The 25,336-nt window shown below is 38.8% G+C and overlaps 1 protein-coding gene across 3 annotated transcripts; it reads left to right on the forward strand.

Annotated features, from left to right (window-relative positions):
- The first annotated feature begins 58 nt into the window (after positions 1–58).
- Positions 59–22,190, forward strand: FAM161A (FAM161 centrosomal protein A). 3 transcript variants are annotated; one of them, XM_058551137.1, is made up of 7 exons: positions 59–402; positions 9,704–9,942; positions 11,224–12,384; positions 12,749–12,916; positions 14,552–14,651; positions 21,001–21,155; positions 21,629–22,190. In XM_058551137.1, the coding sequence occupies exons 1-7, from the start codon at positions 205–207 to the stop codon at positions 21,765–21,767; spliced, it is 2,160 nt and encodes a 719-aa protein (XP_058407120.1). In that variant the 5' UTR covers positions 59–204; the 3' UTR covers positions 21,768–22,190. The 3 variants fall into 3 exon arrangements, with proteins under 3 accessions (XP_058407120.1, XP_058407121.1, XP_058407122.1); XM_058551138.1 differs by having other exon boundaries at positions 21,698–22,190; XM_058551139.1 differs by lacking the exon at positions 12,749–12,916.
- Positions 22,191–25,336: the final 3,146 nt, after the last annotated feature.

A 25,336-nucleotide genomic window follows, 5' to 3' on the forward strand; every position in this document is an offset into this window, starting at 1 on the left:
TATCCAGGAAGCGCCGGTCTTAGGTCTCCGGCAGCGGGAGAAGAGTTTGAGTGACTTTTGGCCCCTCGCGGCCCCTGTAGCGTCCCTAGTTACCGCGCCCCTCGCAACCGCCCTCCTCAAGCAAGGAGCCGCCGGGTCGCCTGAGGCCACGCCAGCTTCCCCGCCCCGGGCCAGCGCGGGCGCTCAGGCCTCGGCGGCGAGGTGATGGCCGCCTCCCATTCAGGGGCGAAGCCGGTGGCCTGCAGTCTCCAAACCCTGGGAAATCTCAACACCGGAGCGCGGGTCGCCCAGTATGAACGCGAAGACCCCTTAGAGGCCCTGGCGGCGGCGGCGGCGGCCTTGGAGGAGGAGGACGAGGAAGAGGAAGAAGACGAGGAGGCGGTGCGGCCGGCGCGGGCGCCGGTAATGCAGGGGCGGGATGTGGGCCAGGGCTGGGGGCCGGCTGAGGGCTGGTCCGCGTCCGCGCTGGGCTGAAGGACGGGCTGGGACACGCGGCGCCCTGTCCAGATTCTCCCTAGCCGGCAATCCTTGCCCACCACCTTCTTTCTGCCCCCGCGGAAAATACTCAAAACCGAGGCTTTGAAAAGTCTTTTAATTTTCACCAAAGAGATTGTTGAGAGAGCATTTACTTTATTTCTAGAGAGTGCAAAATACAGAACTTTACTCCTTATGCTCTAGCATCTGTTGGGAGTAGATATTTCCTTTTTAACTTAAGGAAAACTGATCTACCCCATAGTGGATAACTCATAAAAAAAATCAGGTGAATCAGCTGTGCTGTCAGCTGTGTTTTGTTGTCACCTAAAGTCTTGGTTATTAGTGCATCTTAACACAATACATGAGAGGCAGTGTTTAAAACCATCAGGAGTTCAGTGGGTAAATCAGACACAGATGTAGTTAAGCATCCAGAGAAGCAAATTACTGAGTTTCCGATGTTTCCTAACCAGCTCTTCAGGCTCGAGTGAGAGCCTTTTCACTAATCAATTTTCAGTGTCAAATGTGTTGTGAACACCTGTCTGCTAGGTAGAGGGCCGAGTCTGCCATCTGCTCTATTCACTTAAAAGATTGGAACCTTGAATTTTAACTAGCAATCTGCAGATATAAACCTCCTTACCCCCAGATAAAGATTCTTAATACTGTTTGTCCAAAGCTTCTCATACAAAAAAAAACATTATGGTCTAGGGCTAATAGAAATGACTGGATATTTTGGAATTCTAATCTCTTTACACTAAAACTGTTAATGAGAAAATCTGTAGCAACACCTTTTAATGTCAATATTTCAGCAACAGACATAAACTACTTGAGGTTATTTAGAGTAAGGCAGGTTGAGACCCTGAACCTGAACCAGGCTCAGAGTCCTAGGACCTTTTTCATTCATGATAAAGTTTCCATTCAACACAAGTTTTAGTAGCCAACAAAGGGAGCAAAGTCATGGAGGAAAAAGATTTGAATGGAGGAAAAGAATTTGGAGTCCTGGATTAGGATCCATTCTCTGCCATTTGCCAGATGATATTAAGATGTAACTTCCTTCAATCTCAGTTTCCCTAGGTGTAAGAGAACTATAATAATTGTCTCTCTTTCTTGTCTCACTGGGATGTTATGAGAACCAAATGAGAGAATGTGTGTCATATGTAAAGATCAGTTTGTATAAATTAGTAATAATAAGAACTGCCAGTGGGCCTGTGATTTGAACAACTTGCCCAAAGATTACATTCTCCTTTGGCTTACTGTGGTAGAGGAGTCAGTCATTTCTCTAGTTCCACGTATAGAGTGCCTTGCTAAACTGCAAATTTGTATTGGAAACTTATTACCTTAGGAGAGACTAGTTTATATAATGAGCTAATTTCAAAGGGACAGGATCTTACCCCCCAAAAACAAAGCTAAGTCTTGTGAGTTTGTCAGTGTTCTGAGACCACCACACTTGAAGGATCCAAAAGCAAACCTGGATAAGCTGCCACAGTAAGCCTGATAGCCAGAGGACGCTGGGGCTGGGGGAAGATGCACTGAAAGACAGGAAAGAGAGTGCAGGAGCCAAGCTTTGCCTTCTTCACAGTTTGCCTTGGGTCTCCACCTTGACTTTTAAAGGTTAATTTGTCTCAACTTTGTCATCTATAAAATGTAGTAAACTCAGATGCTGTAGCCACTACACAAGACTGATTAGAGAACCAACTGTCCCAGGCCCCTTTCAGTCCTTTGGTTTCCCAAAGACAACTCCCTCCCCACTCCACACACACAGACACACACACACACACACACACACACACACACACCGTTGCAGGACTCTCTGCCCGTATTGGGCCCTGAGGCATGTTCCTTGAATCTAGCCTCAGTTGGACATATCAAGGACATATCATAGGCCTTGTTGTGTGACTGATGATGACTTGGGCAAAGCAACATTCTATAATTCGCTGTTAAAATTTCACTGACTCTCCCAACAGGGAGGCCTTCTCTTTTTCAACAAATTTTCCGCATTTAGTAAGTCACTGACTATTAATAGTCACTGACTATTCAGTGGTGAATGAAGCAGACGTAGTCCACATCATCACAGAGCTTCCAGTCTGCTGGGGAACTTAGACAATAAAAAATCAACAGTCAAATGATTATAAGATGGGAAATGTCGGGAAAGAAATGAACAGGCTACTATGATTAAAAAAGGAAGTTGGAGGGAACTTACTTAAATGAGTTAACATTTAAGTCCATGCCTGATAGATGGGAAAGAGCAGCCATTTGAAGAGTGGGGGGTGGGGAGGCATTCCGGGCAGAGGGAACAGCGTATGCAGAAGCCCTAAGATAGGGACAGAAAGAGCTTTGTGTGATTAAGTATCTGAAAGAAAGCCAGCAGGGCTGGAAAAGAGAGAAGGAAAGAGGGGAGGAGATGAGGTTGGAAAGGTAAGCAGGGCCTGATCATTCAGGGCCTTATAGACCAAGGTAAAGGGTTAAGTGTTTATTCTAGGTGCAGTGGGAGGTCCTCAAAGGCTTTTAAGAGATATGACATGTTCCTATTTACATTTTTAAAAGATGACTCATGGCTTTGTGGAGAATGATTGGAGGGTCTGACAAAGCAGAAGTAAGGAGATTGGTTAGGAGGCCGTTGCAGTAATTCAGGTGCCAGAGGCAGTGGCTTGGACCTAGAGTCCAGGGCAGATGGCAAGAAGTGGACAGATTTCTCTAGAATGAATAGGACTTACTGTTAGATTGGATGTGAAAGCCAAGGAAGAGGAAGAAATCAAGAAGGCTCGTTCCCAGGTTTCTGGTTAGACCAGCTGCATGGAAGGTAATGCCATTTACTGAATTGGTGATGACTTGAGGAGGAATAGGTTTAGAGGCTGGCTGGGAATCAAGGTTTCAGTTTTGAACATGATAAATTTGAGATGCCTGAGAAATGACCAAGTAGAAAGGTGTAGGAAGCAGTTGGGCCTATGAAACTGTAGTCCTGTGAGGTCTGGGCTAGAGATTTCTATCTGGGAGTTTTCAGCATTTTTAAAACAATGGGAATGGATCAAGTCACCTAGGGAGAGAGTGCAGAGAAAGAAGAGAAGGGGCCTAGTGTAAAACTCTTACAAACTTCAACATTTAACAGAGAAAAAGGGGGCAAAAGAGATTAAGGAGCAGCTACAGTGGTAGAAGGAATATCACAAGAGTGTGGAAGTCCCCATTCATTCGTTTTAACGATGAGAGAAAGTGTCAAATGCTGCTAAGAGAAGGGACATTTCATCCCTGAAACAGGAGGGAAAGAGAAAAGGGGCACAAAAATGGTCAGTTTTGTAGGTAAGAAGATGAAGGAATTTCCTTCTGATGGTTTCTGTTTTCTTAAAGAAATAAAAGAGTTATGATGGGCAATTGAGGGGTGGGGGCGGGATCAGGTAGAAGAGCAAGGAAAAGGTAGGCAGTGTTGCTGGGGGAGTACGAGAGCCACCTTCCAGGAGGAGGTGCCGGGCAGACCAAGTTTCCCATAGAAGTTACTCAATTTTTAATTTAGTATTTATATTCACAAGCCTTCCTTTTTTGTGTGTGGAGATCAGCCCTGTGCTAACATCCGCCAATCCTCCTCTTTTTTTTTTTTTTTTTTTTTTGCTGAGGAAGACGGCCCTGGGCTAACATCTGTGCCCATCTTCCTCCACTTTATATGGGACGCCGCCACAGCATGGCTTGCCAAGCAGTGCGTCGGTGCGCGCCCGGGATCCGAACCAGCGAACCCCGGGCCGCCGCAGCGGAGCGCGCGCACTTAACCGCTTGCGCCACCAGGCCGGCCCCAAGACATTCCTTTTTTTTTAAGTTACATTTTAATTATGGAAATAATACACGAACATATTCTCCTTTTAAAATATCAAATGTTAGAAATAAGGCTTAGGCCCTTTTAATACCTCTCCTCCCAAAAAGAAAATGTGAGACTCCCCTCCCTCCCCATTGGTACCCACTGTTTTGAGTTGACATATATTCTGGGCTTTTTCCTATCTCCTATGTACATAGTATTTTAATATATGATGCATCTTATATATACATATTGTTCTGCAACTTGCTTTTTTCCTCTTATTTATTGGGGGTTTACCCATGTTAGTACATGTAGATCTGCCTTATTTCTTACAAATCCTTCCAACACACAAAAAAAATTTTAATAAAAATTTTAGAATTGCAGATGATACTAGATAGACTATAACACAAATACTTATGGGTGCTGATTACTAATGAAGAACATGTGCTAGAAGAAGTCATCATCTAAATGGGTCAAGCCAATCTAGGGAAGATTATCCTCTAATCTAGTGGCTGCATGTACAACATTCCACAAAAAGCTGAACAATTAAAGGGAAAGGGTGCTATTTTAGAATTGGAAAATAATATCCTTGGCCTAGGTTATTTGATCTACTAAATATTTTCTTCTATGTAGAGACAATTAAAGATGAAATTAGAGTTGAAAGTCGCTTATTAACCATTCATCTGTTTTAGGTAAGACACTGTGAGATCAATTTATCTGAAAAGTTCCAGCTAGTGTTAACAATATTAAGCTGAAATGGAATGGATACTGTGAAAAGTCAGTGCATAAGTATAATTTATCAGACCTGCCACATCTCTTCAGAAGCTACTCATCTTTCTATATTTTTTTCAAACAGTTTTTTTAGGTCCAAATAAATTTTATCCTTTTTGTGAAAATGATTGTTATAAGGCCTTCCTTTAAGGGATGTTTTAAAAGAATGAATTGAGAGAAAATGGATGTGTTTGCCTAAAAATACTTCTTTGGAATATCCTCCCTGTTTTAATTAGTTTTTGGAAAAAAAGCCCTTTCCTAATACTCAGTAGAATATAGCTCTTCAGAGCAGCCAGTTTTTTTTTTTTTTGGATGATTCAGTCCTTTGTGAAGGAATACCTGTCCTCTTCCTTTGGTGGAAACTTCATATTTTTTTAGCTGTACATTCATTCGTCCAACAAGTATTTATTGAGTATCTGCCATTGGCCAGGCACTTTTCTAGGCACTGGGGACACAACCATGAACAAAGCAGACAAATCCTTGCCTTTGTGACGCTTACTTTTTCGTGGGGGCAGGCCTACAATATACGGATAAATTAGTAAAGATATGTAGAATGTCAGTTGTTGCTGAGTACTTATGAGAAAAATAAAGCAGAAGAGGGAGGCTGACAATCAGTGAGGAGAGGGGTGGTAATTTCAAATCGGGTAGTCAGTGAAGACCTTGTTGAGAAGATGACTTTTGAATACAGACCTGAGGAGTAAGGAAGTGGGCCCTGCAGATATCTGGAGGAAGAGCATTGCAGGGAGAGGGAACAGCAAGTCCAAAGGCCCCGAGGTGATTTTGCCGATTCTGTGAGTTTCGGAAAAACTGCAAACTGGAATCCGCCACTGCTACCAGAATGAACTGCTGTGCCTAGGAGAAGAACTGTTGCTGGGGCGATGCAAGCAGACAAGCGGACAGAGAACTAACAGGAAGGAATAAGTCCCTTCTTCCTCCTCCAGCATTGCAGTCTCCCTCTTGCCCCACTTGGGGCAGCATCTAGCGGGGATCAGCTGGCAAAGAAGAAACGTGGTTTGCAGAGTCCCATCCCCAGTATCACATAACAGGGTATAGAAGGGTGGCATTGGAGCAGAAAGACAATAGTTTAACACCTGACACACCTACTTTATGTATTGGAAAGCTGAGGTTCAAAAGGTCAGTGCCCATGTCTCATGGCTAAGAAGTACGGAACCTAGGCTTGAGTGAGAATTCTGACACCATGTTTGTAATCTTTCTCCCAGGTCATGAGACTGCTCCAAACTGAAAAGTTACTCAACTGCCAACTCTTTCGTCTTTGAAGGGTCACAAGGGGGCTGAAACAAGGTGACCAGTGAGGAGTCAGGAGCCAGGAGTAGACAAGAAACGGAAACCACCTCCTCCTTGCCCTAACCTCCCTTTCCAAGCATGTTTCCCAAAACTGCTTTATGCGTTTTACTCTCCACTTATCCTGCAACTGTGTGCACCTTGCGCTCCACCATACCTCCCACCCCTGCCACTTTTGCTGATGTCATTACCTTTGTCTGGAGTATGTTTTCCCTCTTTCCTCCTACACTCTCTCTGATCCTTCAGATTCTTCCATTCTTTTTTTTTTTTTTTTATAATTTTATTTATTTATTTATTTCCCCCAAAGCCCCAGTAGAGAGTTGTATGTCATAGACGCACATCCTTCTAGTTGCTGTACGTGGGACGCGGCCTCAGCATGGCCGGAGAAGCGGTGTGTCGGTGCGCGCCCGGGATCTGAACCCGGGCTGCCAGCAGCGGAGCATGCGCACTTAACCGCTAAGCCATGTCGCCGGCCCAGATTCTTCCATTCTTTGACTCAGCTCAAATATCACCTCCTCCAGGAAGCCTTCCCTTTTCTTCCAAACTCAAACCAAACAAAAGCTCCCTTTGTTTGAATACCCTTCTCACTTGGTCTTTGTATCTCTCGTGACCACTTTCTACTTCATATTGGTCCTCCTTTCACTCCTTATGTAAATGTTGGTGTTTGCCAACATGTCCATCCTCAGGTTCTTGTCTCTCATTGCCCACACTCTCCCCAGGCAGCCTTATCTACATCCAAGGCTGCACCTGCCAATTCTGTGTGCCTTGGTGGCTCCTGTATCTCCATCTCCAGCCCAACCTTCTTACCAGGTCTCCAGATGTACTTACCTACCTGTTTCCCGGACGTTTGGCTGCCCTCCTATCCCCTCAAACTCGGTGTGTCTAAGAGGTTACTTTCCTTTCCCTAAAACACTCTCCTGCCCTGTATTCCCTATATCGGTGAATGGCAGCACCATCATCTACCTAGACAGACAACACTCCAAACAGAAATCTTTTCAATTTCTTGCCCACAATCCAGGCCATTATCGAGTTGAGGATTCAGCCTCCTAAGTCTCCCGAGGCTGCCTCCTTTCTTTTGTCCCTGGTGCTGCTCCCTTAATTCTGCCCTTAATAACTCTAACTCAGACCTTTGCGGTAGCCCATTAACTGCTGCTAACCTTGCTTTCCTTCACTCCGTCATACTTGCTACCAGAAGACTCCTTCTGAGCATTACTGACCACATCACTCCTCTGCTCACATCCTTCAAGGCTCCTGTTGCCTGTGACCTGGCCATCCAGGCTCTCAGTTGGGGCTCTTGACTTGCCTTTTTCACCTTGTTGCCCACCCTCCTCTGTGCTCCATATACCCTGTTCCCCAGCCCCACCCAGACTATTTACCTCTCTCTCAGCACACCATGCCTGTTCCTTCCTCTTGTGGCTAAAAAACCCTTCTTGCCCTGGGGAGGAATGGTGTGTCTTTGGAGCCTGTCAGGCTTGGGATTGAATCCCAGTTCTGCTACTCATTAGCTGTGTGACCACAGGCAGGTCAGCTAACTCCTCTGAGCCTGTTTCCTCATCGAGAACAGAGTACCTGCCAGTTGCGTCATCATGAGGTAACACATGATGAACGTTCTGGCCTTGTGCCTTGGATTTCTTTGTTTTTCTCTACTTTCCTGATCTGGCAAAGTTTGTCCTCATGGACTTTGTCCTCAACTCTATGTCTCTAGTTTGGCTTGCCTCTGCAAACTCTGCCTCTTCTTTTCCCCTGGTCAGAATTAGGCATTCCTTCTGTGAGCTCTCATAGTGTCAGATACTGTGATATACATGGTAACTCATCTGTCTCCCTGCTTAGCTGGGAGCAGCTTGTGGGCAGGAATCAGGAGTTCTTTCTCACTCCAAGTCTGCTGTTGATTATCTATGTAAATGTCTTCTCCAAAACTAGCTGGAAGCTTCTCGAAGGTGGAGTTTTTATCTGATTTGTATCTTTCAGCAGCTAGCTGAATGCTGGGTGTCTCTAAATATTTAATGAATGAGGAAATTAACAAGGTACTCATCCCCACAGCTAAGAAGGTAATGGTGAGGAGCACATGCAGAAAGAGCAGAAGATATCAGAAAATTCTCTTAATGGAGTTGTATAACATACATAAAGCAATTCTCTAAGTCATAGATTTGTTGATAATAAATTTCTGCACATCAGTTCTATTGAAGAAAACTTGTTTTCCTTCATTTGTTTTCTCTAACTTACCCCAAGTGGCACAACACTGGCCTCTTGTACACTATCTTTAGCCCGTTAAAAAAAAACACCGTATCTATAACTATTATATACAATTGACTCTTCTGAATTTTCCTGTTGGGAGAAGCTACTTAGATTTATTTTCTAGAGTCTTATCAGATTGGATCTATAATTTTCTGTAGGAAATACGCCTTTTTCATTTTGAGTCTGTTTCAGGCAGTGGCTAAATTTAAAACAATGGTCAGCAGCCTTTTATGCTTAGTATCATAAATAATTTCAACTGTTTCTCAACTGAGAAAATATTAAAATTTTTATATTTATGGAGAAAACTGGGTGTTACCTCTTTAGTTGCTTCAGTTAAAAGAACTATGAAAGGTATGTGAAAGGAGTGAGCGAAAAAGATCAGTCCGACCCTTCCAGGCATGGCCTGTGTATAGAATAACTATACTATGTGTAGTTGCTATACGATACTGTACTACTGTTGTTCTCTTGTCACTCCCGAAGTCCCTGTCACCCATGGGGGCTATTGCTCTTGTTGCCCACAGGAGCAGCTATTCTGAAATTCCATCTCACCCCCTCCTATTCCCTCCCGAGGTCTCCCTCTGACATCCGGAAGGGCTTCTCCCTGGCTCCTTGATGAGCCACGGAGAACTTTGTTCCCCTCATTCTCCTGCTCGCATTCTCCCTTTCCCCTGACTTCTCCAATCTCCTCTCCACTGGCTCACCTTTGGGGCTCACACTGCAGGAGCCCAGCTGGGGGAGGGCATTGGGCTGTGGTTGCTTGGTTTGCAGCAGGAGGAACTGTGTTCTTCATCTCAGTTAAAACGTACAACTCAGAAGGAGGCTCTTTATAAAGGGTGGTTTGGTTCTATCCTATTATAGTGTATGGGTTAGTACATGATCTGGGAATCTAACCATCCTTTATAAAGTGGATTAAATAGCATTTATTTTCTGGCAACGTGGTCTTTCTCTCTCTCTTGTTTTTAATAAAATATAATTAGGGGAAAATGTACATAGCCCACAAGTAACATAATCCATTATATGTATGTAGTCCACAGTAGTGTATAATCTAATTAAGTGGAGTCTTTAAGAAGCAGCATTGGGAATCAGTGTCAACTTAACTTGTCCTTCAGTTCCAAACACTGAATAATAGGTTTTTCCCCCTACCAGGCTGATTTTAACACCAACATTTCTGGGGTGGATGAACAAGCACGTATAAGGTGTGAGGACTTTGTGGACTTTTCTGATATTTACCATTCTAATGAAGAGTATTTCAGGAAACTAGAAGAGCTGAAGGCTGCTCACATGGAAACTATGGCAAAGTTAGAGAAAATGTACCAGAATAAATTAAATTTAAAGGAATTTCAGCCAATGACCATCAGAGAAGAAGTTTCTAGTGTCTCTTCCAGGTAAGTTTGTGCGTCATGTTATTGGTGGACTGTAAAATAAAATGTACTAAAAGTGCAGAACAAAATTATTTCAGAATCTTTTCTCCCAAATATCCCTCTGGACTTTTAATGATTTACGGAGGTGGGATTTTATTCAAAATATTTAATGGCTTATTAACCTACTGGTGACTTCTTGCTTTGAGGATTATTTGGTGGCCATTTGGTCTTTTCTCTGTGACCCACCACTCGTAGAACTGTAGACATATATCAAAATATTTAGTCTGGGCCATTTTTAAATGATGAATATTAAATATTAATTTTAAAAGCCCTTTATAATATGTGGATTAACATAAGCTCATTAAAGATATAGTACAAAGAGTTGAGGACTAAGATATAAATCTGATTCAAGTTTTCAAAATAGTCTGTAATTTCAAGACCCATTTCTGCTATAAACTTGCTTATTTTGAAACTTGAGGGAAGTCCCTTAACTCATCCAGTTGGTCAGCGCTGATTGCACATCTCCTGTGTGCCAAACTTTGCCTGGGCACTGAGGAGTCAGAATCAGGATGCCCTCAAGGAGCTCAAAGACTAGCTGAGAACCAAAAATTGCAATACAGCATGATGTAACAGAGTGTTATGGAGACAGAGGAAGAAGCAGTTGATCATGTCAAGGTGTCAGTGAAGGGACGCAGGCAGGAGTTTTCTACTGAAGTGTCATATCTGAGTTCAGTCTTAAAGGAGGTGTAGCTGCAGCAGAGGCAGGAAGCAAGGAGTGGCCTTCTAGGCAGCAGAAACCATATGTGCAAAGGCATGGTGGCATGAGAAATCATGGTGTGTGTGAGGAACGTCACGTGATTGGATATGACTTAAGAATGGTGACTTGGGGGTAGGGAGAGGCGAGAGGTGAGACTGGAAAGGTAGCCAGGGGCTAGTCTTGAAGGGCTTTATAATCTAGACTTGACTGTGTAATAATGACAATCATGGAAAAGTTTCAAGAAGGGCAGTGACATGATCAGAGGTATGTTTTAAGATGGTGACTTTGGAAAACGTGTGGAGAATTCAATAGAGGTGAGACACAAAGAGCCTCTGCTGTCTCAGGTTCTTCCCCTGTAAAGTGAGGGAGTCGAATCAGATAATTTATCTCCCAGCTCTATTCTAAATAAAAGTGATAATATTTACTAGCCCTATCCAGCTCCAATCTTCTAACTGGTTATACTTTGATCTTAGAAAATGTATAATTCTTAATTTTTACATTTGGTCAAATACAACTGAAAATATAATCTAATTATTCCTCTCGCTTAGGTCTGTATCAGAAAAGAACTCCTATCACCCTGTCTCGTTAATGACATCGCTTTCAGAGCCTGATTTAGGTCAGTCTTCCTCCTTGACTATGTCTTCCTCTGAAGATGAGTTGCCCAACTTAGAAAAAGAGTATCCTAAGAAAAACAGAATGATGACCTATGCTAAGGAGCTCATCAACAACATGTGGACAAACTTTTCTGTTGAAGATTATATTCAGTGTAAAGATGCTGACTTCTCAGCAGTTGTAAAAGCAAAGAAGAAACCAAAAGAATGGGTGCCAAAGATTACAGTACCTGAGCCTTTTCAAATGATGATTAGAGAACAGAAGAAAAAAGAAGAAAACATGAAATCTAAATCAGATATTGAAATGGTACACAAACTGCTCAAAAAACAAGAAGAAGATTCAGAGTGTAAGAAAAAATTCCGAGCCAATCCGGTTCCTGCATTCGTCTTTTTCCCCCTCTACCGTGATATAGTCAAGCAAAATGAAGAACGGAGGAGGTCTATGAAGGAGAAGAATAAAGAAGCTCTTTTGGCCTCACAAAAGCCATTTAAGTTTATTGCAAGAGAGGAACAGAAGCAAGCAATTCGGGAAAAGCAGCTGAGAGACTTTTTTAAGTCTAAAAAGAAAACAAATCGATTTAAAGCCAGACCAATACCTCGATCTACTTATGGTTCAACTACCAATGACAAGTTAAAAGAGGAAGAGCTCTACAGAAACATTAGGATGCAGCTGAGAGCCCAAGAGCTTTTACAGAATTCATCCCCTCTGCCTTGTAGGCCAGCTCGTAGAAGTTTTGCTACAAGAAAGCCCAAGGGTCCTGAACAGGCTGAAAAGTTGAAGTGTAAACATAAGGTTAGGTGCCAGACTACTGATTTTGGAAACATTCCTGAGAAACACCTCTCAGAACAGAAGTGTCCAAAACCCCTCACAGTCTGTAAACCATCTGATCTTCATGCAGCCTCACATGCATCCACTAAAAGAGAGAAAATTTTGGCAGACATTGAAGCAGATGAAGAAAATTTAAAAGAAACACGTTGGCCTTATCTGTCTCCAAGGCGCAAGTTACCAGTAAGAAGTGCAAGTGCAAAGCCTGTGCCTTGTAACTGCAGCCCTCCAGTGCCCACAGTGTCTTCCAGAGGAAGAGAGCAAGCCACAAGGTAAATAACCAGGATACAGTGCTGACTGACTCATGGTTGCTAAAATCGTGTATGCAGCTCTATTGATTTTATGTTGGTGAATTTGAAAATGTGAAGAAATTATTATATCTGGTAATATATTTTACTATGTAATATAGACCATTTTTCCAGAGAGTATTTTTCTAAGAAATGAATGCATTTTCCATTTTATGAATCTTTGGGGATAGAAAAGGTTACAGTCAGCCTATTGATTTCCAATTTCACAAGTCAGACCCTTTTCAAAAGGTTGCCTTTTTTCGACTTCTGAATTATCCTGTGTTAAATCTTTGCTAAACAACATTCTCATTGGCTTAAAGTGAATTAAGCCTTAGTTTGTTGCCCTCAGGAGATCACTTGAGGAAAAGAAAATGTTGGAAGAAGAGAGAAATCGGATCCTAACTAAGCAGAAGCAAAGAATGAAAGAATTGCAGAAACTCCTGACGACTCGGGCTAAGGCTTATGACTCACATCAAAGTTTAGTTCAAATGTCTAAATCCAGAGTAAAATCTCTCAGGTATCATGAAAGAATCCTGAACCTCCAGATCACTGGTTTTCAAACTTTCTTTGTTTAATCAGTGGATACCAGAATATGAACAGATTAAGAATAGTATTAGTATTTTAGTTTCTGGATTCAAGTACTATCAGTTACTTATACTCAGCATACACACACGAGCACACTCACTCACCTCATGGTGAGAACCAACTTATATACTCACCTCATGGTGAGGACCATGAAGCCTTGTTGATGAACAGAAATGTTTTATATTGTGGCCATAGTTAATAGTTGTAATCTTATATCAGCATCAAATCTTTTTCTTTATTTTTGATTGCAGAGTACAATATTGAGAAAAATCTTGATTCACACAAAGTTCTTTTTTAATGGCTTGCTATGTAATCTCAGAATATTCTTCAGTAAACACATATGTCAAAGAGCTTTGTTCTAAGGTCTGCACGAAATCTGATACCACAAATTAACATATTGATGTTAATTAATATCAATTATGTGATATGTCAGTTAACACGTGTGTTAATGGTTAGTGCTATGTGTTGCATTTTGTTACAGTTTTAATATAAATAAATAAAAATATTTGCAGAACCCCTTCACAGAACACTGGAATTCTGCAATATAAAGTTTGAAAACCAGTGTTTCAGAGGAACATTTTTATGTGCAACATAAAAGTGTTCATGTTTAAATAGGAAAATATCTTCCCCAAAGCTGGGTAATATGATTTATTAATTTGTAATCTGATTTATAAGTACTGAAGAAATCTAGATTTGCTTTTAATTACAAGTATTCCTTTTTAAATGTATTTTATGTAAAAATTATATTCCTTTATAATATATATTCCTTTATAATGTATATCAATGTAATTCATTGATACAAGGAGCTTAATTTGATGAACTTGAGCAAAAAATTCCTTAGGAATATACTATTCACCCTTAGAAAGTAAACTGGATTTTTCATAATACCAACTTGTGTATAATTAAGCATAATTATCATTTTATAGTATAATTATTTTCTCTAATCCATGAAGTTTTATTATCTTGGTAAAGTTAGTATATTTTACATAGAGAAAATAGCATTGTTTAATTCATTATAGGATCTTGTCCAAATAGTAAGTACACTTACTGTGAATTTATGTATTTTGGTTCCTGTTGCTCCGTATGTTATATTCCCATATGTCCTATGTCTCCCCTGACCTGCTCCCATTTAATTAACTTTGCCCCCAACCTATAGGAGATCTCATTTATGGGGGAAAAGAAGAGCAAGGTCTTGTTTTTAGAAGGAATTCCTTAAAGAGAAGATATCTAATTTGGATGAAATTTTCTTGGTTTTATACACTTATAAATGAGATAAGAGGGCATTCATTTATCTCTTCAGGCCAATTTGAAGCTCCTTAATACATTAAGTCTTGAAGATTTCATAAACCTCAAAGTACCCAGACTGTTGCCAGGATGTAAAATGTGTGCTCTCAGAACCTAGGATTTTTATTCTGCATTCCATAAAAATTTACCAGTCTAGAAAATGAATTTTGGGAAATTGTAAACTGTGCTCATAATTTAATTTCTGATTTGTCATCTAAGCTAAATGTTATATGTGCACATTCTTATTTCTTTTTAAAATTCCATTCCTTTTATTTGATTTTAGAAAGAGTGAAAAGGAAAGGATGAGAGAATACCGACGAGAAGTAGAAGAAAGAGAAGAAAAATTAAAAAACAGGCCACTACTCTTTGAAAGAGTTGCTCAGGTTGTGTTTGTTGGAATTTAAGAGCTATTGTTAGCTTTTTTTTTTTTAAACATCTTCAGCTCCTAATTTACAGTCCATTTTTCTTATATGTTATATAATTTATTGAGACATAGTATCCTTTCTGTGACAGCTTCATCAAATCAGTCAAGTAAGTAATTTTGCTTAAAATCTGAGCATTGAATCTTGTTCATGAGGCACATATGCTTGATAAAGAACATGCTGCTAATCCAATCATTTCAAAATAATAGTTTCACAACCTGTTTTTAATGGCTATCTTTTTTTCAGTACCACCTTGGCCAAATACTAAGATGAGTCTTCATGATATGTTTTAGCAGTCTTTGAAGAATTAAAAACTGAAACAAAATGGCTAATTGAATCAGATTTATTTCTGCCAGGTGTTTTTTTTTTTCCAATTTTATTGGGATATAATTGACATACAGCAATGTGTAAGTTTAAGGTGTATAGCATAATGACTTGACATACGTATATTGAGAAATGATGACCACATAAGTTTAGTTAACATCCATCACCTCATATAGTTACCAAAAAAATCTTTCTTTCTCTTGTGATGAGAACTTTTAGGATTTACTCTCTTAGCAACTTTCAGATATACCATACAGCCGTGTTAACTGTAGTCATCATGTTGTACACTACATCCCCAGTGCTTATTTATCTTACGGCTGGAAGTTTGTACATTTTGACTACCTTTATCCAATTCCCCCTGGTAACCACAAATCTTATCTCTTTTTCTATGTGTTTGTTTTTTTTGTTTAGATTCCACATATAAGTGAGATCATACAGTGTTTGTCTTTCTCTATCCGACTTATTTTACTTAGCATAATGCCCTCAAGGTCCATTCATATTGTTGCAAATGGCAGGATTTCCTTCTTTTTTATGGCTGAATAGTATTCTATTTTGTGTGTTTTTATGTGTGTGTATATACATTTTCTTTGTCCATTCATCTTTCAGTGGACACTTAGGTTGTTTCCATGTCTTGGCTATTGTAAATAATGCTGCAGTGAACATGGGGTGCAGGTATTTCTTCAAGATAGTGATTTCATTTCCTTTGGAAATATACCCAGAAGTGGAATCGCTGGATCATATGGTATTTCTATTTTTAATTTTTTGAGGAACCTCTGTACTGTTTTACATAGTGGCTGTGCTAATTTACATTCCCACCAACAGTGCATAAGGATTCCCTTTTCTCTGCCTCCTCACCAGCGTTTATCTCTTGTCTTTTTCATAATAGCCATTGTAACAGCTGTGAGGTGATATCTCATTGTAGTTTTTTATTTGTTTGTTTTTTTTTTTTTTTTGGTGAGGAAGATTAGCCCTGAGCTAACATCTGTTGTCAATCCTCCTCTTTTTCCTGAGGAAGATTGGCCCTGAGCTAACATCTGTGGCCATCTTCCTCTATCTTATGTGGGATGCCTGCCATGGCATGGCTTGATGAGCAGTTTGTAGGTCCGAGCCCGGGATCCAAACCTGCGAACACTGGGCTGCCGAAGCGGAGTGCGTAAACTTAACCACTATGCCACTGGGCTGGCCCCGTCATTGTGGTTTTAGTTTGCATTTCCCTGATAATTAGTGATGTTGAGCACCTTTCATGTACCTGTTGGCCATTTGAATATCTTCTTTGGAAAAATATCTATTCAGATCCCTTTCCCATTTTTTAATTTGATTATTTGTTTTTTTGCTATTGACTTGTGTGAGTTCCTTCTATATTTTGGATATTAACCCCGTATCAGATATATGATTTGAAAATATTTCCTCCCATTCTGTAGGTTGTCTTTTCATTTGTTGATTAGTTTTTTTTTAAGTGAGTCTATAATTTTCAGTCTTATCTACAGTTACTCAAAGGACTTCCTTTTTATTGGAAAAATAATTTGGTCTTATGGATAGTGAATCCTAGTTATACTAAATTTACACTCAGCTTTATAATTTTTTCCTTGAGAGATTTGTCCATTTCAGACCACCTTCTCCTTTGTACCCATAAGGGAGGGCTTCCTATGGGTGACGTGGCTTAACAATAGACAGAATCAGTGGAGGTTACAGGTGCTGTGTTGTGAATTTCAAGCTGTTACATTTGGAGCTTCCGGCCAGCACATGCCTGGGACAGATGAGTGTCGTTGCAGGACTGTCCTTGTCAGTGACTCACTGAGGACCAGGAACATGTGTTATGGGTAAATCTACATACTACAGTCTCTCAAAGTTATGGGAACCATTTACTTACTGATTTGGATATAATTTTATGTAATGCTTTTTGTTTTAAGGGGTGGGTTTCTATTTTTAACATCTCAGTTTCGACTTTAGGGGAAAAAATCATCATAAGCTGTTGTACATTACTCAGCATAAAGTGATTGACTTTTGGCTCACAGTAGTTATCTCCAGCTCCCAACTGCAGGTTTTTATGTCCACTTGTCTGGTGGATATATCTACCCAGATTGCCCACAGGCATCTGACATTCATCTTGCCCCAAACTAGATCCTGGCCTTGATTTCCTGTTTTGGTTGGGCCACAATTTAGATGACTGGGAACCACTTTTTCTCCCCATTCAGTTGTCACTGAGAGAGGTGACAAATTTTATTCTTAAATAATTTTTGGATCTGCCCTTCTCCATTCCTGATGGTGAAATGCTAGGCGAAACCTCTGTTATTTCATATCTGAGTTATTATAATGATTTGACTAATTTTCCTGCCTTGCCTTTTGAAAAGCCACCCATTATATCTTCATCTTGCCATTCCCATTCCCTTGCCAAAATGTTAACCTTGGGTAGGTAATTAATAACCCCTGATGACAGTGGCAGTCATCCATTTTCATTGATTCCATTCGTTCTCATTTTCAATGAATGGTATCAAGGGGTCGTGTCATTGAAATTTCCAAACAATGCTACAAGCTGTCCCTATGTTACAGAGGAAGAAACTAAAGTTCCAAGAAGGTAAGTAACTCATAAGGTTTATTGTTAGTAAATAAAGGAACTAGGCTTGTAATGTGAGTCACTCTGCTTCCAAACACTTAACACAAAGCTGTCCTGCTTTCTCCCAAAAGATACATCCATGAGTCTGAGCATGGTATACAGAATCCTTTAATCTGATCCCTGTTACCTCTTTAGTTCATCTACCCCTGCATCTCCACACCTGCTACTATGTACACCCTTTACTTTCAGGCCATACCAAACTACTAGTTTCAAACTTGAAATCTTTATTCATGCTGTTTCTGAACACCCTTAGAGCCTCTTCCTATCTTTCCTCCTGCTCTTTCAGGTCTTAGTGTAAAATCACTCCTTGCCTGTTTTCCCAGATTGGGTTGGATGCCCTTTCCTCTGTGTTCTTTTATTACCCTTTGCACACCTTTGTCTTTGCTCCTACCACGTTGTGTGGAATTAACGATCTCTCTTCTCTTCCAGCTAATTACTTTTAAAGGCGGTGGTCAAATCTTTGTATTCCCAGCACCTAGGACAATGTCTGGCACAGAGGAGATGTTAATAAACATTTGTTGAGCCAAAACTGAACTGTTATGATCAAATTAGTCAGATAACGACCTCTCATTTTCTTTCTGGGGTTAGCCTGGGCTGAGAGCACTACCCTGACGTATTAGTGATGAGTCTCAGTATTAATAAGCAGTTTTGCCATGCTGTGAATTCTCACTGTTTCTAAGCACCAGAGAAAAAGTGGCAATATAAGTGGTGTGTGAAATTTAACCCATAAAGAAATTTTAAATGTTGAAAACATAGGTTACTTTCATAGCTGATATTTCTTCTACCACTTTTGTTCCTCACATATGCTGTTCCCTTTGCCCATAACACTCTTCTCCTCCTATATATCGCCTACCTCCCATGAGGGCTTATCACAATGTAAGTATTCAGTAATTATTAAATAAATGAAAGAATTACTATAAGTTAAACTTGTGATTATAAAACATAAGTATTTTTTCCCTTCAAACTAGGGTATTGATTGTAGACAAACTTTCATCATTACTTGTTATTTTGGTTTTCTGAAGAAACAAAGCTAATTTTTGTTTTTGGCACAGTCTTTGATAGTAAAATAAAATAACCATACAGTTATTTTAACTGTTCCTTTTATCTCATGATCTTTACAATTCTTTGCAATGTTAAATACAAGGGGGAAATGGTTGTTTTAATTAGGAACAATTACACACTATTCACCTTGATATAAAATATTAAAAGGTAATTCTATATACAGAGGGACTGGCAGTGACTCACCATTGCTTTGGTTTTGTTAACATAAATTAGTACATTTTTTTCTTGCAGTCTATTTGCTGTAACTATTGCTGCTAATTAACAGCTGTTATTTAATAAATTCACTCACAACATTATGCATTACCCATTTATAAGTGTTCATTGTGGTCTTGCTGCTCTTGAGTTATCCCCTAGCAGACTAAACTTATGATCCAGTACCCAACAAACCGTGTTATCCTGTTTCATGGAAATCACAAGGTTTAATAACTGAGTAGATATTAAATCAAATTTTAAACCAGATTCAGATGAAGGCTTTACAAGCACTAACTTTGATTAGTATCATTTTAATGTTTTACATTTAATTTGCTTGAATCAGAATACACTGTTCTTAATGTATGCAGAGTTAGTTTCTGTATTCTGCTTTACAGTCTTTGGGGCGTAGTTCTCATCTTCTCACTTTGCCATGCCTTTCAGTTCCCCAACGCTTGTTTATTGGTATTTATAGCCTCTGGATGAATTTTTACTTTTCTAAAAATTATTATGTTATTCACAGTGGGTGCATTTTAGCAGCAGTTTAAGGGCTTCTTTTTCAGTTTTCCAGAGTGTCAGGAAATGCACTGGTGATAGTTTTATCCACTGTAATCAGTCTTTGCTATTTTGGTTTCTCCCATGGAACACTAGACTCCGTGGTCCCTCAATAAGGTGGAGTCCCTGGGTTAGGCAAATATCTGACACCTGCATTGCTGAAGTCAGGCTTTAGGCTGCCTTCAAATTCCAGGATGACCCCTACCACTTAGCCACTACTGCTTAGAGAAAGCAGCATGGTGGAGTGGAAAAGACCCAGAAAAGAGTCAAGAGACTTGGTTCTACCACTCACTATCCTGTGACCTTAAGCAAACTGCTTAACCTCAGTGGGGGTAGAGGGAGTGTCTTGATTTCCTTGTTAAATTTGGGGGTGAGACTGGGTGCTCTCCCACTCCCTTTCTAGTATGGGATGCCGTCGGCGCATTGGAACTGGGCCATTCCTAGTCACCTTGCTTTCATTGGAGGTCCAGATGCCAATTCTTGGCCCTGTACTAGTTCATATCCACTCATAGAAGCTTAAAGTGTACTAAAGCTGAGGCACTAGTGTGAACCCCAGTCATGTTGTGGCTCCATAACACCTGTGGTCTCAGGAGCTGTGAAGACTTCTGACTTGCTTCAGATATGAGAGAGTCATCACAACTCCCACAGATCCCAAAGCCAGGAAGTAATATTTTGGAGGTTTGAACCCAGTTGTAAATTCATGTTCTTTTTGCTGTATCCATTGCTTCCTCTACAGAGGAACAACACTGATGATTTTATCATCTTTGATGGATTGGAGATATGGCGTGTAAAGAGTAAAAATTACAGTAGGCACTTAAAATAAAAGAACACTCTGACAACTAGCATGTGAACTTATTTTCTTACAGATTTCTCCAGATATCCTTGAATAGTCATAGAAGTATATAAAACAGGTTCCGTATAAAGAATAATTAGAGATCAAAACTCATGTGGCCACCACCCAGGTTAACCAATAGAGCATTGCCAGCACCCCAGAAATGCTGTGTGCCCCTCCCAGATCAAAACCCTCTCCCTCTCCGCTAGAGGTAACCACCATTCTAACTTTTGAGATAAGCATTTCCTTGTTTTTCTTTGCAGTTTTGCCACCTGTGTACCTATCCCTAAACAATGTAGTTTAGTTTTGCCTGTTTGGGGACTTTATGTTAATTAATCCTACTATATGGACTCTTGTATTTTGCTTCTTTTGCTCATTATTATGTTTGTGAGATCCAGCCATGTTCTTCATTCATTTTCATTGCTTTATTTTACTGTGTTATATAAATAGACCACACTGTATTTATCCATCCTACTGCTGATAAATATTTGGGTTGTTTCCAGTTTTGGGTTGTTACAAACAGTACCATCCTGAACATTTTTGTATATGTCTCCTGGGGCACATATGTAGGAATTCTCTGAGTATGTACCTAGGAGTGCTGGTCAGAGGGTATGCATATTTTCAACCAGCTGTGATTATTGAATTTGATTTTCACTGGAGCTTTTAACCCATACATTTTTAGTGGAAATTTCAAGTCCTTTGTTCTCATCTAAAAAGGTTTGTCTTTCCTATAGAAAAATGCAAGGATGGCAGCAGAAAAGCATTATTCTAACACCCTAAAAGCACTAGGAATATCTGATGAGTTTGTTTCAAAGAAAGGCCAAAGTGGAAAAATATTTGAGTTCCTCAGCAATCAAGAAATGAAAAGTTTCACTGAAGGAAAAGAAAGGTAACATATGTAAGATGTCTGAATGGTTTACCTTTGAAAAAATTCTTACCTGCAGGAAAGCATAAAATTGTGTTCTATAATATTCTAAAAAGGTCTTTTCACCTAATGGAATACATGTGAACTGTTGTAAAGCATATTGATATTTTAACATGTTTGACGCATTCAAAATATTACACGGTAATGAAGTATCTTGTTTTTAAAGCAGAATAATTTAGATTTCTGGCTGACATAAATAATGAAAATAATAACATGCTTTCAAATGAAGTTTAAAGAATCAATCAAGTTTTGAAATCAATTAGTCCTCAGAGGAATATTTACTTCTCCAATTGGCACTTCTATAGAGTTTTCTTGATAAATTGGACCTCATACGCTTGAGGAAGAGTGACTACATGATGGCATACGTTGCAAAGGGTTTGTTTACCTTTAAACCAAATCATGTTTTCTTTGAAAGATTGATAAATTTCTTCCTCTAGCTTTAATGAAGAAGAAAAATTAGAAGAAAGAGAGAATGAGGAAGAAAATTATTTTATTCATACCAACAGCCAGGATTCTTGCAAGGAAAAAGATGCAGCTGATGAAGAGAGTGGAGAAGAGAAATCTGTTGAAGAATAAAACAGAATCAGCAGGGCCTCCTCTCTGTGCCTGTGGTGTTGTCAGCAGCTGCGCTTGCGGTGTTAAGAACATGGATGAGAACCCCTCCCATATGTGCAGGGCACTTGGGCAAAATCATCTGTAGCCTGAAAGGGCCGAATCCAGCTGATTGGTCATTTGGTCAGTTAGAGTAAGGCTTTGCCCATTCAGTTTTTTAAATTGCTACATCTGGTCTGTTTGCAACTTTGATCTTGTATTTTTAAAAAAGCGTTTTAGAATCACAGCTGTCACAAACTGATTAGTTATAAAAATATACATTACTTCATTATTTTTGGTGGAAAAAATGGCTTAGCATTGAGAGCAGAGAGAAGTATTAGCCTTTGGTGATTTGTTTGAAAAAATTTTTCTGGAACGCAGGAATCAATAAATATTTTAAAATTAGACTATTTGGTGCTCTGCAATATATGCTACAAAATGAATCCTCAAATGTGTTTTACTAGGCATTTTAAGTTTCTTATCTGAGCCATTTAAAAAAAGTAATAAAACATAGAAAAAAAAAGATACTTGCAAATTTACATTCATTTCTGCACTGAGAGTTTACTATTAAATTATCACACCATCATCACTTTTTCTTTTTATCTCTAGTTTTATTCCAAATTATTTTTGGTATGTAAATTATTATAAAAGTTTTTATACTAGTTTTTTTTAACCCTGTGTGTTATGACAGATGGAGATAATTATAATCTTAATTGGAGGTAAATATCAACCCTGTTTTATATATGATGAAATTGTGCATAACAACTTGTCCAAGGCAAGTCTTCAAAGTAATTCACATTTAACTCTTTAATACTAGACCCACTTGTGCTCAACTTTTTACATGTTATTGCAGACCACTTTGTCTTTCTGTGCATGATAATTTGATTTTATGAATCTATCATTTTTCTCTTTATGCAAATTTTTGTTTTAAAAATTCAAACCAGTCATAAAGATGTGATAGGGTAAGACATTTTCTTTTCTAAAAACAATCAACCTCCTTTAAAGAGGATGAACTTATAAAGGTGTATGTAATAACTGTTTTCCAACTGGCAATTTATACTTTAAATTAAGAAATAAAGTGATTTTTCTCAGTCAAAGGCAAATGTTTACTTGTAATTCCTTTCCTACAGTTTAAACTATTTGTCACTATTATCAGATTGTAAACTCCTTGAGAGTTGACACCATTCTAAAATTCATTTTTTTATTCCTTTAATATTTTGCACAGGATTGTGCATATGGTAGGTACTTAATAAAGGCGTGGATGAGTAACTAGATGAATATGGTTTTTAATTATAATTACTTCAAAATGAGTACACTTGAGATTAAAAACATTTCCCTTCCAATTTTTTGAGAACCTGTGAAACACAGTCCACAAATTGTAATATTTACAACATGACTTGCTTCCAAGGATTTGCTCCCCAATCTGTCCCTTTTCAGTTTCATGGGGAGAGTATGGCGCTTGGTTTCAGGACCAATCTTCAGCTTCCTTTTCTTTAAAAATGGGAATAGTACCTATCTTGGGTAGCTGTAGAAAAGATTGGATGAATTCATCTATGGAAAAGCTCTTTGTAAACTAGGCTATTCAAATGATGGTGTCAGAGAACAGAATATTCCTGAAAAACTTTTAACTTTAACATACTTTTATTTAAATGAGATACAAAGTGATTTAAATATTATTTTGTTAGAAATAATGTTTGAACCACTTTTTTAAAGACAGTGATCTGGTAAATACAGAGCCAAACTTAAAAGACACTGGCAGTTTCAATTCTATGCAAAAATGACTTTTTTTTTTTTTTTTTAGAAAGCCATCATATTGACAACTAGAAGATTTCTTTACTCTGTGGCATTACACAGTGATGGTCAGCAGTCAGTTTTAAAGATTATATCAAATATATTTTTTAGGTGGTAGGTAACTTTGAAAATTTTTTACATTTATATCATCAGAATTTGCTCCACAATTCTTTTCACATGTAGGCTTGTCTGTTATTCACGATTAGCCTGACATCAAGGAGAAAGTTATGCTTTTATTTCCTTAAATAAAGAAAAATATTACTGGGTTAACTAGTGACCTCATACTTGCATATTTCTTCAGAAGAAATGATCTGGGTATTTGAGGACCAAGTGATTTTATATATATAAATATATATATTGTATATGCACACATACATATGGATATATATGATGGAAAATTTTAGAAATTATTCTCCATTTATTTAGTCTACACAATAAAACAAGCATGCCTCTTAAGGATATCAGGCATTCTTCTCATGGACAATATTTCTCACGTTAATTCTAATAATTTAAGAGTAGCAAACATTTCAACATTTGGACGTAGGCAATAAAAATCATAAACCTTAAAATATTGCCTTACTGTTTAAAAAAAATTATACTGTTCTCAACCATCATATGCTTGTGTGTATATGTGTGTTTTTGGTGGTTTTAGAAGGAAGCAAGTTCTTGTGAAATGAAGTTTTGATCAATGAAGTTTTGTCAATGTATTGTAGTCTAAATAAAGCAATTGCTTTGTTCTAAATGCTCTAGGCATTGTCATTTCTTATTGCTTAGAAGTTGTCCTGATGTGGCCTGTGGTTAGCTAACTTGTCTGTATCGTCCTTTAGAAAAGTTACAGGAATAAATTTATAGCAATTTTTTTGTTGTTTCTACAGAGGAAAATAAATCAGGGTCCCAGTATATAGTATGTTTTTTAAATTCTACTTAAAAAAAATCCCAATATTCAGAATATGTTTAACAACTAATATAGATTGAATAAATAAAAAACAAAACCAGGGTCCGGCCCAATGGCGCAAGCGGTTAAGTGCGCACACTCCACTGCGGTGACCTAGAGTTCGCCGGTTCGGATCCTGGGCGCGCACTGACGCACTGCTTGGCAAGTCATGCTGTGGTGGCATCCCATATAAAGTGGAGGAAGATGGGCACAGATGTTAGCCCAGGGCCAGTCTTCCTCAGCAAAAAAGAAAGGAGGAGGATTGGCAGATGTTAGCACAGGGCTGATCTTCCTCACCAAAAAAAAAAACAAAAAACCATAGTTTGTAAAATTTCCTAGCTATGAAAGCAGATATACTAAAATTTAAAATATCTATTTATTCTAGTTATTTTTTCCTTATTGTTTTTTAAGATATTTTTCAGTTTTATTGAGATAAAATTGACATACAGCACTGTATGAGTTTAAGGTATACAGCATAATGACTTACATATATTCTGAAATGATGCCCACAGTAGGTTTAGTTAACATACATCATTTCATCTAGATTAAAAAGAAAAAAAAGAAAAAAATGTTTTGTCCTTGTGATGAGAACTTTTAGGATCTAGTCTCTTAGCAACTTTCAAATATACCATACAGCAGTGTTAACTATAGTCATCCTCTTGTACATTACATCCCCAGTACTTATTTATATTTTATAACTGGAAGTTTGTACCTTTTAACCACCTTCATCCAATTCCCCCACCCCCCACTTTTTTCCTTTTTGTAACAACTAAGACTTTGTGGTCTTTGGCAAGTTATAAATCTCAATAAGAGAAGGAGATAAAAATTG

This window comes from Diceros bicornis, chromosome 12 (assembly GCF_020826845.1).
Source record: "Diceros bicornis minor isolate mBicDic1 chromosome 12, mDicBic1.mat.cur, whole genome shotgun sequence".
In the NCBI taxonomy this organism is placed as follows: domain Eukaryota; kingdom Metazoa; phylum Chordata; class Mammalia; order Perissodactyla; family Rhinocerotidae; genus Diceros; species Diceros bicornis.